Source organism: Chelonoidis abingdonii, chromosome 4 (assembly GCF_003597395.2).
Source record: "Chelonoidis abingdonii isolate Lonesome George chromosome 4, CheloAbing_2.0, whole genome shotgun sequence".
Lineage (NCBI taxonomy): Eukaryota > Metazoa > Chordata > Testudines > Testudinidae > Chelonoidis > Chelonoidis abingdonii.
The window spans coordinates 6,039,257-6,053,243 of NC_133772.1; the positions used below are offsets into that span (position 1 = coordinate 6,039,257).

At 48.4% G+C, this 13,987-nt stretch overlaps 2 protein-coding genes across 3 annotated transcripts in view; one reads left to right on the forward strand and one right to left on the reverse strand.

Annotated features, from left to right (window-relative positions):
- LOC116822208 (uncharacterized) overlaps positions 1-11,473 on the forward strand; it is a 52,028-nt gene extending 40,555 nt beyond the window's left edge. For both annotated transcript variants that reach the window (XM_075065876.1, XM_075065875.1), the window contains exons 3-5: positions 2,235-2,361; positions 7,173-7,286; positions 8,471-11,473. In XM_075065876.1, the coding sequence (XP_074921977.1) occupies positions 2,235-2,361; positions 7,173-7,286; positions 8,471-10,965 (2,736 nt within the window). In that variant the 3' untranslated portion in view covers positions 10,966-11,473. The remainder of the gene's footprint in view (positions 1-2,234; positions 2,362-7,172; positions 7,287-8,470) is intronic.
- The window catches only part of AIP (AHR interacting HSP90 co-chaperone), a 340,731-nt gene that overhangs the window by 189,926 nt on the left and 136,818 nt on the right, over positions 1-13,987 (reverse strand). The gene's annotated exons all lie outside the window — the stretch shown is intronic.

The following is a 13,987-nucleotide window of genomic DNA, read 5'->3' on the forward strand; positions in this document are numbered from 1 at the left end:
TGATTCGTTCTGTAAGGGCGGCCATCTTGTAGCGAATGTGCTCTACACAATTGTGCACCTCCTGGAAAAGAAGCCGGCCTGCTCTTTAAAGTCAGTATCTAAGAGTGGCTGTCTCCCAGAGAATGTGCTCTCCAAATTGGAGGGCCTCAAGCTAATGTGCAAGTCACCTTCTCACCAGAGTTACTTTGTAGGGCACAGAAAACAACACGGTAATTGCTTGATGTGGCTACGAATACCATCTCCCCACACTAAGATTCATAAATTACAAGACCAGAAGGGCCCATTGTGATCATCTAGTCTGACTTTCTGTCTAACAGAGGCCAGAGAACGTCCCTGAAATAATTCTTAGAGCAGAACTTTTAGGAAAACATCCAGTCTTGATTTAAAAATTGTCAGTGATGGAGAATCCACTCCTCACTCTTGGTAAATTATTCCAATGGTTAATTACCCTCGCTGTTAAAAATTTACACTGTATTTCCAGTCTGAATTTGTCTAGCTTCAACTTCCAGCCATTGGATCATGTTAGTCCTTTCTCTGTTAGACTGAAAAGTCCATTATTAAATATTTCTTCCCTATGTTAATACTTATAGACCATGATCAAGTCACCCCTTCTCTTTGTTAAGCTAAATAGATTGAGCTCCTTAAGTCTATCATTATAAGGAGGGTTTTCTTATCCTTCAGTCATGTTCCTGGATCTTCTCTGAATCCTCTCGAATTATTTACATCCTTCTTGAATTTGTGGGCATCAGAACTGAACAGAGTATTGCAGCAGTGGTCGCACCAGTGACAAATACAGAGGTACAATAACCTCTCTATTCCTACTCGAGATTCTCATTTATGCATCCCAGGATCCCATTAGCTCTTTTGGCCACAGCGTGACACTGGGAGCTCATGTTCAGCTGAATACCCATCACGACTCCATAATCTTTTTCAGAGTCACTGTTTCTGAGGATAGAGTCTCCCCTCCTATAAGGATGGCCTCCATTTTTTGTTCCTAGTTGTATATATTTACATTTATCTGTATTAAAATGCATATTGTTTGCCTGAACCCAGTTTACCAAGTCATCTAGATCACTCTGTATCAGTGACCTGTCTCTTCATTGTTTACCACTCCCCCAATTTTTGTGTCATCTGCAAACTTTCTTAGTGATGATTTTTTTTTGTTTTCTTTCAGGTCATTGGTAAAAATGTTAAATAATGTAGTGCCAGGATCCGATCCTTGTGGGCCCCACTGAAAACACGCCCGCTCAATGATGATTCTCCGTTTACAGTTACATTTTGAGACCTAACAGTTATCCAGTTTTTAGTTCATTTAATGTAATGTAAATTTTATATCTTTCTAGTTCTTGAATCAAAATGTTGTGTGGTACCAAGTCAAATGCCTTACAGAAGTCTAAGTATATCATGTCAACACTATTATCTTTTTCAGCCAAACCTGAACTCTCATAAAACAAAAAACAAGGTAATTTGACTGGACCTATTTTCCATAAACCCATGTTGATTGGCATTCATTACATTACCCTGTTTTAATTATTTATTAATTGAGTCCTGTATCAGCCCCTCTATTATCTTGCCCAGGACTGATGTCAGGCTGACATGCCTGTAATTATTTAGGTCGTCCCATTTACGTGTTTTATGAATTGGCACATTAGCTGTCTTCCAGTCTTCTGGAACCTCCCCAATGCTCCAAGGCTTACGGAATATCAACACTAACGATCCAGCAAGCTCCTCAGCCACTTCTTTTAAAACTCTTAGACGCAAATTATCTGGGCCTGCTGATTTACAGATGTCTTACAAATAGCTTCTGTTTAACATCCTCCAGAGATACTAATGGAAAGAGTGTTATCCTCATCATATGATGAGACTAAATCATCTGTTTTTCTTTTCCCAATACAGCCCCAGAAATGTTCATTGAACACTTCTGTCTTTTCTACATTATTATTCATAATTCTACCATTTCCATCTAGTAATGGACCAGTACCTTGTCATGATTCTAACTCCCACCATGCACGCCCAAATTCTGTGGGTCCTGTTTCCTCGGCACTTGGCCCTGATCTGCTTCTGTGCCTGATCCCCTGATTTCAGGGATTGGCCCTGGAAAAGCTGGTGCTAAGTGGGATGGAGGAGGAGTGGCAGAGGTTGGGAGAGAAGGGCTGCTCCCTGGCACAAGCATTGGTGAGCAGGGGATAGCCTTGGAGTGGCCTGTGCTGAGGAGGATGTATTTGTGGTTGCAGATGCCAGTGCAGTTTGAGGACGTGGCTGTGACTCTGAGTGAGGCAGAGTGGTTGTTGTTGGATGAGGAGAAGAAGCAGCTCTACAGGGACATCATGTACGAGAATTACCAGAGCATCAGCTCACTGGGTGAGTTGCATTATTATCCAAACTTCTTGCCCACTGTGGAAGCTCTGGGCAGAGCTGTCCAGAGAATCATAAATCTTTTCCACTGAATTTTATTTTTTAAATAAACTGAAAATATTAAAAAAAAAAATTCCCCCCAAAATATTCCTAATTGTTCAACAAAACCCACACTGAACATCTGAATCTTTGCCTTTTCTTTTCCCTCCTCCTCGCTCTGCTTTTTCCCATCCTTTCCTCTCTCCTCCTGCTCCCTCTTTCCCCCATTTACTATTTTGCTAGTGGGTAAAAAAGGAAAAACTGAAGATAAAAAACAAAAACTGGAAACTTCTTTTGTTGAAAAATTTTCACTTGCGAGTAAAGTCTGTTTTTCATCCAAAGATGTTGCAGAACAAAAAATATTGACCACCTCTGGCTGGCTTTGAGCAGAGCTGGACAGAAAACGGAGAATTTTTTCAATAGAAAATTTCAGTGGAAACTAATATTTGTTTTAGTTTTTGTTGAAGTTTTCAGTGGAAAATTTATATTTTTCAGTGTAACTCCAACATTTTTGGTTCAAAAACTGCCAAAAAAAAATTAAAAATCAATAGAATTAGAATAATAGCCAAAATCTGGGTTTTGGCTGAAAATTTAAAATTTTGGGGACTTTGATGTTCAAATTTTTTTTAAAAAAATTGACAAAAGCACACGCTCTCTGCTAAAATTTTTGTTCAATCAAACCCCAAATTTTCTGTCACTGAAGGAGTCTGGATGGATAATTTTTGAGCAACTCTCGTGGTGAAGTCTCTGCTACCCCCAAGTCTGGCAGGCTGCAGGAAGATTAGTGATCAACCAGAATTTTTTGTGTCTGAGAAATATCACGTTTCTGAAATGTGAACAAAAGTCAGAAATTAGAAATTGCCCATGGAACCAAAATGTTTGAAAAATTCTCTTTATGAAAGAACTGAAATGGAATTTTATAAACATTTCTGGCTGGAAATAGGATTTTTTTGTTTTTTTATAAATAAAACTGATATTTTCACAAAGCCTTTTGCACCAAATATTTTTGGATTTCAGTCATTGAAAACCCTCAAATATGTGTGTGTTTCAACAAAAACCTGAAAAAGGTTTAAAAAATCCTCCCCCTTTAAAAAAATTTCAGTGGGGAAAGAAAATAATTTTCCTGAGGCACAGGTGCCGACTTTCTGATTTTCCTGGGGGTACTCAACCCCCGACTCTGCCACAAGCCCTGCCCCCACTCCACTTCTTCCACCAAGGCCCCACCTCTTCCACCCCCTCCCCCAAGTGCACCCCACCCCCACTCCTTTTCTTCCCCCACCCAGGGCCTCCTGCTTCTCCCAGCAAATAACTCAGAGGTTTCAGCTGCAAGGGGAGCAGCCCTTGCAATTGCTGCTGTGCTGGTGAAATTCACCCCTCGGAAATTTTGACCCTTCTGCCAGGTGCTGGTGGCAGTTCGGAGGGTCAGGGTCAGTTCTCCAGCAGGGTGGTTCGGAAGTTACTGGCTGGGACACCCACCAAAATCCCAGCTTGGCCCAGGAACTTTGCCAGGCAAAACTGCCCCAGGACCAGCGTGTGGGGTTTGGACATGTGGAGAGCTTTGTGTCTGGGGGTGGGGGCACAGCCCAAGCTGGGAAGAACCAGCATCGGATCAGCAAGCCCCAGCTAGTGAATCCAGCTACCTTGGCTATAGCCTGGCCCTCTTCCCCCTCAGTGCACTGAGCTGTTCCCTGAGTGCCACCCCAGCACGGGAGCACCCACGGAGTCAGTGCCTATGTCCTGAGCAGGTCTGTGATGGGCTGGATGCAGGAATCATTGGGTGAGACTCTCTGGCCTGGGTTATGCAGGAGCAGGAGCAGGTCCAGTCAAAATGCTGAATTTCCGTTTCACTCGACACTTCAAAATTTGTTTTCATTCTGAATCAGAACAAAACCAAATGTTCTTGAAATGAAACACAAATTTTGAAAACAAATATTTAGGCATTTATTTTATTTCTTTTTTCTTGTCAATGTTGTACTATTTGCATTATCTTTACCTTATTTCATGACATGTAGTGCACACTACGGCATGTCCTCTTGTGAGACACAAGGTGAGTGAGGTAATTTATTTTATTGGAACAACTCCTGTTGGAGAAAGAGACAAGTTTTGAGCTTACATGGCGCTCTTCTTCAGGTCTGAAGGTTACAACACCATTGCATACAACATGTCCTCTCATGTCAAGTCATATCATAATATGGCATATTCTGACATCATATTCAAAATATTTTTATTTTATTTTAAAAAATATTAAGGACAGTGGCTGCTTAGTACAGATTGAAACATCTTATTTTCTAGATCAAAGTGTCTCCTGTTTATGTTGTTGTGAAAACATTTAACACCTATGGAACTAACATGACGTGAATCATAGAAGATTAGGATTGGAAGGGACCTCAGGAGGTCATCTAGTCCAACCCCCTGCTCAAAGCAGGACCAATCCCCAACTAAATCATCCCAGCCAGGGCTTTGTCAAGCCAGGCCGTAAAAACCTCAAAGGATGGAGATTCCACCACCTCCCTAGGTAACCCATTCCAGTGCTTCACCACCCTCCTAGTGAAATAGTGTTTCCTAATATCCAACCTAAACCTCCCCCACTGCAACTTGAGACCGTTACTCCTCGTTCTGTCATCTGCCACCACTGAGAACAGGCGAGCTCCATCCCCTTTGGAACTCCCCTTCAGGTAGTTGAAAGCAGCTATCAAATCCCCCCTCACTCTTCTCTTCTGCAGACTAAACAAGACTAGTTCCCTCATCCTCTCCGCAAGTCATGTGCCCCAGGCCCCTGATCATTTCCATTGCCCTCTGCTGGACTCTCTCCAATTTGTCCCCATCCTTTCTGTAGTGGGGGGCCCAAACTGGACGCAATACTCCAGATGTGGCCTCACCAGTGCTGAACAGAGGGGAATGATCACGTTCCTCGATCTGCTGGCAATGCCGCTACTCATGCAGCCCAGTGTAGCCTTTTATTTTATTTAAAGTGAATTTTGTAATGTGGTGTCACACCACTACAGGTTTGGTTCTGGTGGCTAGTTTCAAGCTTCACAGAGTGAAAGTTACCTCTGCTACTTACTTCAGAATTAGTCTCCAGGAACAAATAAAGACCAAGGGTGGTGACCACACATACATTCACCAGTGCACAGTCTAGTCTGTTTTACAGGTTTTATTAAAGTTACAATTCAAGTTATGATTACTCAAGCGCATAGAAATTCTATATAGACCTAGGCACAAGTTACAAATATAGTTATACTCCCATCCTTAACAATAGCGTTGGGGTCTGATGGATCTCTCATGGCTTAGTCATCAGTAGAGGGATGGTTCCTGCTGGAGTCTCCTAGAGGGAGCTTAATTTTCCCATTCTGGGCATCCCCTTTTTATAATGTGATTCTGTCTATACCTACATTCTGCACGTGTCCATAAAAGTGTCAACCCTCTTTTCTCTTATTGGTCTGTGTCCCCTGGAAATGTAAGGGACCCCAATTTTCTATAGGCTGGGTAAGTTCCCTTTGTTCTCATTAGCATTGGTACAACCTGTATCCCATGGGTGAGGCACATGTCTGAGACTGATGCACCTTTATAGTATTTTTCTCATCTAATTTTAATCTTCTGGGTAATTTTGCACAATTTTACCACTTGGTATCTCTTTTCCCATAATCTTAGGGCATTAAGTTATTTCTCGGTCATTGGCTTGAGTCATCATTTCTTGTCTCCAAGGCCCAAAATCGCTAAGCTAAAGTCTTGCAGGGCACAACCTAGGTTCTTACGTTTCAGCTTGTCGTACTTATGTCTAATACTTGGTTCCTCTAAATACTGATCAGTCTTATACTTTTATAATCCTACAAATTAACTCTAATTAACAACAGTGAATATCTGTAATATAACATATTAATCATAACATCACACTATCAACGGATAATAAACTAAAATCATTGGCTACATTCCCCTCCTTGACAGGGTGAGTGTCACATCCATATTACATGACAGTATCCAGCAATGATTAATACAATGGTACACTGAGTAGGAATACGATGGACAATAATCCATTTTTTCCAGCCAACTTTTATCCCTCTTGATACAATGAATATCTTATATGAGCTGCTACCATCCACAATTTCAGACCATGCTTGGTTTGTTTTATTTAAGTTATTCCTAGTTTTAATTAATTGTGATTTTTTTCTTTAACAATTGTTTTAGCTGTAAAGTTAATAGTTTATATGCATGAAACGCAACCGAAGAGACTCTGATCTATGTCCTATGAGGTGCTGCTCCGAGTGACCTGTCATGAAATAATGTGAAAAGAATTTAAAATGAGAATAAAATAAATTTCTGTTTTGAATTTTCCTAAACTACATTTTCCAAAAAGTTTTCATTTTGAAAATGACTTAAGTTGAAAGGGCATTTTCCAAAGGAAACTTTTCTTTGTAAAATTTTTCCCAACCGACTCGGTACAGGAAGCCAAACTGTCTGGTCAGAGTGGGCCCCGCTGGCCTTTAAACCTGTAACTCCACCCCACGGTACCTAAAAGGGGCTAAGTCCCTGTCCGAGTACAGGCGCATGCACTGCTTGTATTCCCTGTGTGTTTGAGCTGGGGGTCCTGCTCCAGCGGAAAGTGCTCTGGTCTGTCTCTGTGGGTTCAGAGTTGTCAGCGTTGGGTTGTGCCTGCCCCTTCCCCCACTAGTCAAACGACTTTCCCACTGCCCTCTTTCCAGCAGACAGAGTCCTTTGTACCAAGCCCTCAGGCTCACTGACTGCACCCTGATGGCTTCTCTTCTCTTCCCCACGGGCAGGTTTTCCGGTTCGCAAACCCACCCTGATCTCTCAGCTGGAGCGAGGGGAGGAGCCGTGCATCCTAGATCCCCCAGCCCCTGAGGAGCAGGAGACCCGGAGGGATGTCCCAACAGGTGAGGGATGAATCAGCCAGCTTAAAAAGTAAAATCCTGGGATCCCAGCCATGAGCTCCCATGGCAGTGCTCCTGGCTGAGTCTGCAGAGCCATGGGGTAGGCAGAGCTCAGCCACACAGCCAGGCGCTCCCACAGCTCCTCCCCAGGGTCAGATCCACTGATCCATGGCGGAGGCAGAACCACAAATTCCTGGTTCCGCAAGCTGCACTCTGTCCAATTTGGGTTCTGCCACAGACTCCCTGTGTGACCTTGGGCAAGCCACTTAGTCCCTGTGTTTGTCAGTTCCCATCTGTACACTGGGTATAACAGCCCTGCCCTGCCTCCCAGGCGTGCATGTGGATAAACACATTAAGGATTGTGAGGTGCCTGCATACTATGGTGCTGGGGCCCGTCAATACCAGAGATAGACAGACACTATAATATAACCCGTGTCTGTTAGAGTTGCACTGCGCTGTGTGGACGGCCCTGTTCTGGTTTGAACCAAACCAAGGTTGGTTTGGTTCAGTTCCATGCAAGTGGAAACAGGTTAAGGGTAAACCGAAGTAGGCACCTCCAGGTGGCAGTTTGCTCTGGTTTAGATAACAGGGTTACTTTGGAGCTAGCTGGAGATTTTTTCCATCACAAAATGACAATTTGCCAAATTTGAAACGTTCCAGAGAAACATCTCGGTTCTGAGAGAATTTGGGCAGAAAGCAGGCCAGGGACTGGTGTCTCGCCAGCTCGTCCCTCCCCAGTGCTGCAGCAGCTGCCCCTGGCCTGGGGTTTCTGAACTACAGAGGCATCAGGAGCCTGGAAGCACTGGGATACCCGGCTCCCAAACACCCATGGCCATCAGCAGCTGGACGGGTGGCTGCCCCGGAGCCAGGGCTCCCAGGCACTCCTGACTCCACAGCACCTGCCTAGACAGGCAGCCGGGGATCCCAGGGAGCATGTTTCATTTCACACCCACGTTCCTGCAGCTCGGTGTGTCCCAAACCAAGTATTGTGGAGTTCAAGTTGTGGGGAACATTTCCAGTTTTTGGGTTTTTGTCCCAACTTGGGACAAACTTTTTTCCAAAAACTCAAATATTTTTTGTGAACTTTGAATTCCACTTTCCAGCCAGTGTTAGTTTCGATCCCTCTGCTGGTTTCCCCCTGCGCCTGGGGCCCAGCTCACGCACCACTTCTCTCTTGGTCCCCGCAGGCACTGGGAGGGGGCTGGGTGCTGAGGAGCTGGCTGTGCAGCACCACGGGGAGGCGCAGGCACCTGTCGAAGCAGCTCCAAAGCCGAAGGCCTCACCAAGGCGGTCCAAGAGGAAAGCGCCCCAGAGCCCTGGCCGGAAGAGAAAGAAACCCTCTCTGGGTGGAGAAGAGCCAGCAGCCCCTTCTGAGAGTGGGAAACAGCAGCTCCCCACCTGTCCCGCGTACATGCAACAGCCGCTTCCTTCGGTGCGCATGCAAAAGCCTTTCCTTCCTGTGCACAGGGAACAGCTGCTCTCCACTCCTGGCAGGGAACAGCCATCTCCTCCCCTTACCAGGGAACAGCCGCCCCCTCCCCTGAGCAGGGAACAGCCTGTCTCTCTGCTGTGCAGGGAACAGCTTCCCCCTCCCCTCACCAGGGAACAGCCGCCCCATGCCCTGAGCAGAGAACAGCCTGTCTCCCCCCTGCGCCGGGAACGGGCACCCCCTCCTCTGAGCAGGGAACAGCCTGTCTCCCCGCTGTGCAGGGAACAGCTGCCCCCTCCCCTCACCAGGGAACAGCCACCACTTCCCCTGAGTAGAGAACAGCCACCCCCTACCCAGCTGCCTCACCTGCCATCCCTGTCTAAGTCCTGCAGCAAGAAGCCAGCAGAACAAGATTCCCCTCCCAGCAGTAGCCCGCCCCCCTCTGAGAAGTCCTACCAGTGTCCCTTGTGTAGTCAGAACTTCAGGCAGAGCTCAGACCTGCAGCGGCACCGGCGCATCCACACGGGAGAGAAGCCTTTCCACTGCCCGGTGTGCGAGAAGAGCTTCCGGCTGCAGTCCAACCTGATCGTGCACCAGCGCACCCACACCGGGGAGCGGCCCTACCAGTGCGGGGAGTGTGGCCGTGCCTTCTCGCAGAGCTCCAACCTCCTGACCCACAGCAAGATCCACCTGGGCCAGAAGCCCTACGCCTGCTTTGAGTGTGGCAAGAGCTTCTACCACAGCTCCAACCTCATCATCCACCAGCGCATCCACACTGGCGAGCGGCCCTACGAGTGCAGCGTCTGCGCCAAGCGCTTCAGTGACCGCTCCACCCTGGTGCAGCACCGGCGCCTCCACACAGGCGAACGCCCCTACGCCTGCTCCGAGTGCGGGAAGTGCTTCAGCCAGGCCTCACACCTGGTCAAACATCGACGCACCCATGCAAGCCCCTGCACCAAGAATAGAGCTTCCCCCAGAAAAGCACCAGTCACAGCGGTGGAGAGAAACAGCCCCAAAAATGGGGCAGCCACTGTGGAGGAGAGAACTACCCCCACTCATGTGCTGAGTGAGAGGATTGCCACGCCTCAAAATGGAGCAGCTATAGGGGAGGAAAGAGCAGCCCTGAAAGATACACCCACCTTGGGGAAGGATAGAGCCACCCAGGAAGTAGGTTCAGAGGGGGAGAAGAACAAAGCAGCTCAGAAAGTTGCTTTGGCCACAAAGGAGATAGCCGCCCCCAAACACATGCTGGCTGTGGGGATGGAGAGGGCAGAAGCAAAGGACATGCTGGCCCCAGGGAAGGAAAGGGGGACCCCCACACCTGGGCTGGGTGAGTTGAGAGCTGCCCCCATGAACAGGCTGGGCACAGGAGAGGACAGAGCCACTCCAAAAGCCGTGCCAGCCATGGGGGGAAAGAGAGCACCAACTCCCGATGTACCAGCTGTGCATGCGGAAAGAGACTCCCTGAAAGATGCATTGAGGGCAGGGAAGGACAAAGCAGCAATAAATCACACATCAGCTGTGGAGAAGGGGAGAACCGCCCCCAAACTCGTGCTGGCCATGAGGCAGAGAAGAGCTGGCCCCAAACACACACTGGCCACGGAGAAGGGGGGAGCCGGCCCCAAACGCACACTGGCCACGGGGAAAGGGAGAGCTGGCCCTGAACACGCACTGACCATGGGGCCGGGGAGAACTGGCCCCAAATACGCACTTACCACGGGGAAGTGGGGAGCCAGCCCCAAAAACACACTGGCCATGGGGAAAGGGGAAGCCAGCCCCAAATATGCACTTGCCAAAGGGAAGGGGAGAGCTGGCCTCAAACACACACTGGCCATGGGGAAGGGGAGAGCTGGCCCCAAATACGCACTTGCCACGGGGAAAGAGGGAAACGCCTCCAAACATGCCCTGGCCACGGAGAAGGGGAGTGCTGGCCCCAAAAACACACTGGCCACGGGGAAGCGGAGAGCTGGTCCCAAATACGCACTTGCCACGGGGAAAGAGGGAAACACCTCCAAACATACCCTGGCCACGGAGAAGGGGAGAGCTGGCCCCAAACACACACTGGCCACGGGGAAGGGGAGAGACAGCCACGAACACGCACTGGCCATTGGGAAGGGACAAACCGGCCCCAATCACATACCAGGTACACGGGAGCACAGACGGCAGGGGAACCCTCTCATGTCACTGCGTGATAGGGGCAGAGGTGGCTCACGGGGGGAACAGGCTGTGAGGAGTCCTCTCAATGCACAGTAGAGTCCGGGCTGGCTCCTTTGGACATGCATTCAGCTGATTTTTCACTCACTGGGTGTGAAACCCCATCAATGTGCAGGCGGGCAGTAATGCCAATGCCATAGGCTCACACTTAGGCAGCAGTGGAGAAGCTGGCCTGGCATGGGATGCACTAACAGCTCAGAGAGGAAGAGCAGCACAAAGGCACTTCTGGCACTGCAGAGAGTGTCCCCACCCCGGGGGACTGGAGCTGGCAGAGAAAGTGGCTGGCACGTAAAATGCAAACCCAGACATCTCTCTCTCGGGGCAGGGGCAGGAGGAGGCTGAAATCTTGGCAGGCAACAGGAAGGGAGAGTTGGATGAACTTTAAACTCTCGAATTGGGCCCTGAGCTGAGGGAGTGTAAAAGAAGCCCTAGAAATCTCCCTCTTTGTGGAACTAAACTGAGAAGAAAGGTTCCTGTGTGACCAACTCTTGTGATCTATGGTCTGTCTCTTAAAGGCCTAGCTCTGCTTTTATATATAAAAAGAAAATCTGTATTTAGCCCAATGGCTGGGGAGAAAAATCAAGGAAACTCATACCCTATTGGCTACAATGCCAGAGGGCAAATCACTCCATGTTAATTTATTTTATTTTATTAAATCTCATGATTTTTTAAAACTTGTTTTGTGATATTTTGGGTCTGAGGCCACATTTCTTTGAAGGCTTGGGGCTTTTGGGGGAGGAGGGGCTGATAAAGCCACAGGAGGCAGTTTTAGAAGCCCTGTGAATGTATGCTCCAGGGTCCATTGCAACCCATATGCTGCATCCCAGGTGAGCCCTAATAGAGAAATGGATGAGATATGGCAGTGTCATTCTCAAGGGGTAAATGCATTGTGCAGTCTTACACTTGCAGAACGCTGTTGGGATTTTTCTTGACAATTCGTTGTGGCCACAATCCATTGGAAGAAGTTTTTTAAAAAATGGCCTAATTTTTAAATGGACAGTGCCCCTTTTGTAGCTTTTTAGGTCAGAACAGTGTAATGGTGTGTTTCAGGAATGGCACAAACTGGCTCGTAGAGAAATGGAGTTTTGCAGGGAAACTCAGAACATCCCTTCCTCTGCCCCTTGGGGGGTTTCTTCAGTGGCTTGTCTCGCATGTCTTTTCCAGAGCCCTTTTGGGAGAAATTGAAACTGCTCTGGGATCTGTGCTTGGCAACTTCCCCCCAAATCAGGGATACACAACCAGCATCTCATACACACACACCAACATTTAAAAATCCTGTGCCTGTCCTACACACACACACCCCATGAGCTTGAGAAAATAATCCATGTTGGATTGCGTTTACCTTGGAGCATGTGATTACTCTGGAGAGGCGATTTCAATAATACACTGAGCCACCACACGCAATGAGGCATAAACTGACTGACCCTGTAGCCCAGTAGCCACTTTCCTGAACTGACACCAATGAATCTAGCTGTTCAGATTCTACCTCTTTTAGCTGCTGTTTATATCCCTCAGTCCACTTTGCAAATATTATGGAGCGTGCAGCAGGCAGCTATGACCACAGGAATATTTTCTTCGTTTAGTTCTAACCTGTCATAAAGGCAGCACCAGCGCGCTTTTAATCTGTCAAAGGCACATTCTATGGTCAGTCTGCACCTGCTCAACTTATTGTTGAAGCTCTTCTTGCTTCTGTCCAGGTTTCCTGTGTAAGGCTTCATGAGCCACAGGACCAAGGGGTACGCTGGGTCTCCCAGGATCACTATGGGCATTTCAATATTCCCCACTGGAGTCTTCTGGTCTGGAAAGAAAGCTTTCTGCTTGGAGCTTTCTGTACAGGCCAGTGTTCCTGAAGATGTGTGCATCATGCACCTTTCCGAACCACCCTGTGTTGATGTCAGTGAAATGCCCATAGTGAACTACAAGTGCCTGCAATACCATAGAGAAGTATCCCTTTCTATTGATATACTCCATCGCAAGATGGTCTGTGGGACAAAATTGAAAGTATGTGCCATCTATCACCCTGCCATAGTTAGGGAATCCCATTTCATAAATCATAGGACTGGAAGAGAACTCGAGAGGTGATCTAGTCCAGTCCCCTGTACCCCTGGCAGGACTAAGTATTATCTAGACCTTCTGCAAAGCCATCTAATATTTCAAGCATATTGCCAAGAGTCACAGTCCTTTGTAGCAGGATGCAATTAATGGCCCTGCATACTTGTGTTACTGCAGCCCCAGTAGTTGACTTCCCAATGCCAAACTGATTCGTGACCAACAGGAGTCTGGAGTCCAGCAGTCTAGATTTGCCAGCTTCCACACAGCGATCACCATGTGCTTCTCCACCGAAAGGGCAGCTGGCATAGCCCAGAGGAGAGGGCTTGGGTGCCTGAAAGGCTGGTGGTGTTAGGGGGCTGACACCCACCCACCACAGGCAAGACTCCCTCTCACTAGGGGTGTGTGTGTGTGGGGGGGGGGTAACAGGATGACTCAGGCTCCTGGATTCCACAAGAACTGCCACAGCAGGGTTCCTGGGAGGCAGGGACACAATTCCCAGAGGAGAGAAGGACTTCTCAGGCGAAGCAGGTAGGTTCCCAGGGACAGAGTTCCTGGAGGTGTCAGGGTGCATAATGCGATTCCCAGAAGCCAGGCAGCAGGGTTCTGTGGGGGAGGTGAGGGGTTCCCAGGGGTTGGGTTGTGGGGAAGGGGGTGAGATTCCCAGAGGCTGGCAGCAGGGCTGGGGAGATGTGAAGGGGCTCCCAGAGGTGGGGTTTGTGGGCTGGGGGATAGGATTCCCAGAGGCCAGCAGCAGGGCTGGGGGGGAGTGAGGGGGCACTGGGGGGGTTGTGGTGAGCAGATGGGATTCCCAGAGGCCAGCAGCAGGGCTGGGGGGGATGAGGGGGCACTGGGGGTTTGTGGGAGCGGGGGAGGGATTCCCAGAGGCCAAGCAGCAGGCTGGGGGGAAGAGGGGCACGAAGGGATTGGTGGGGGGCGGAGTAAGCAGAGGGCGGGGGGAAGTAAGGGGGCACTGGTGGGGTTGTGGGGAGGGGTGGTGTCATAAACAGAT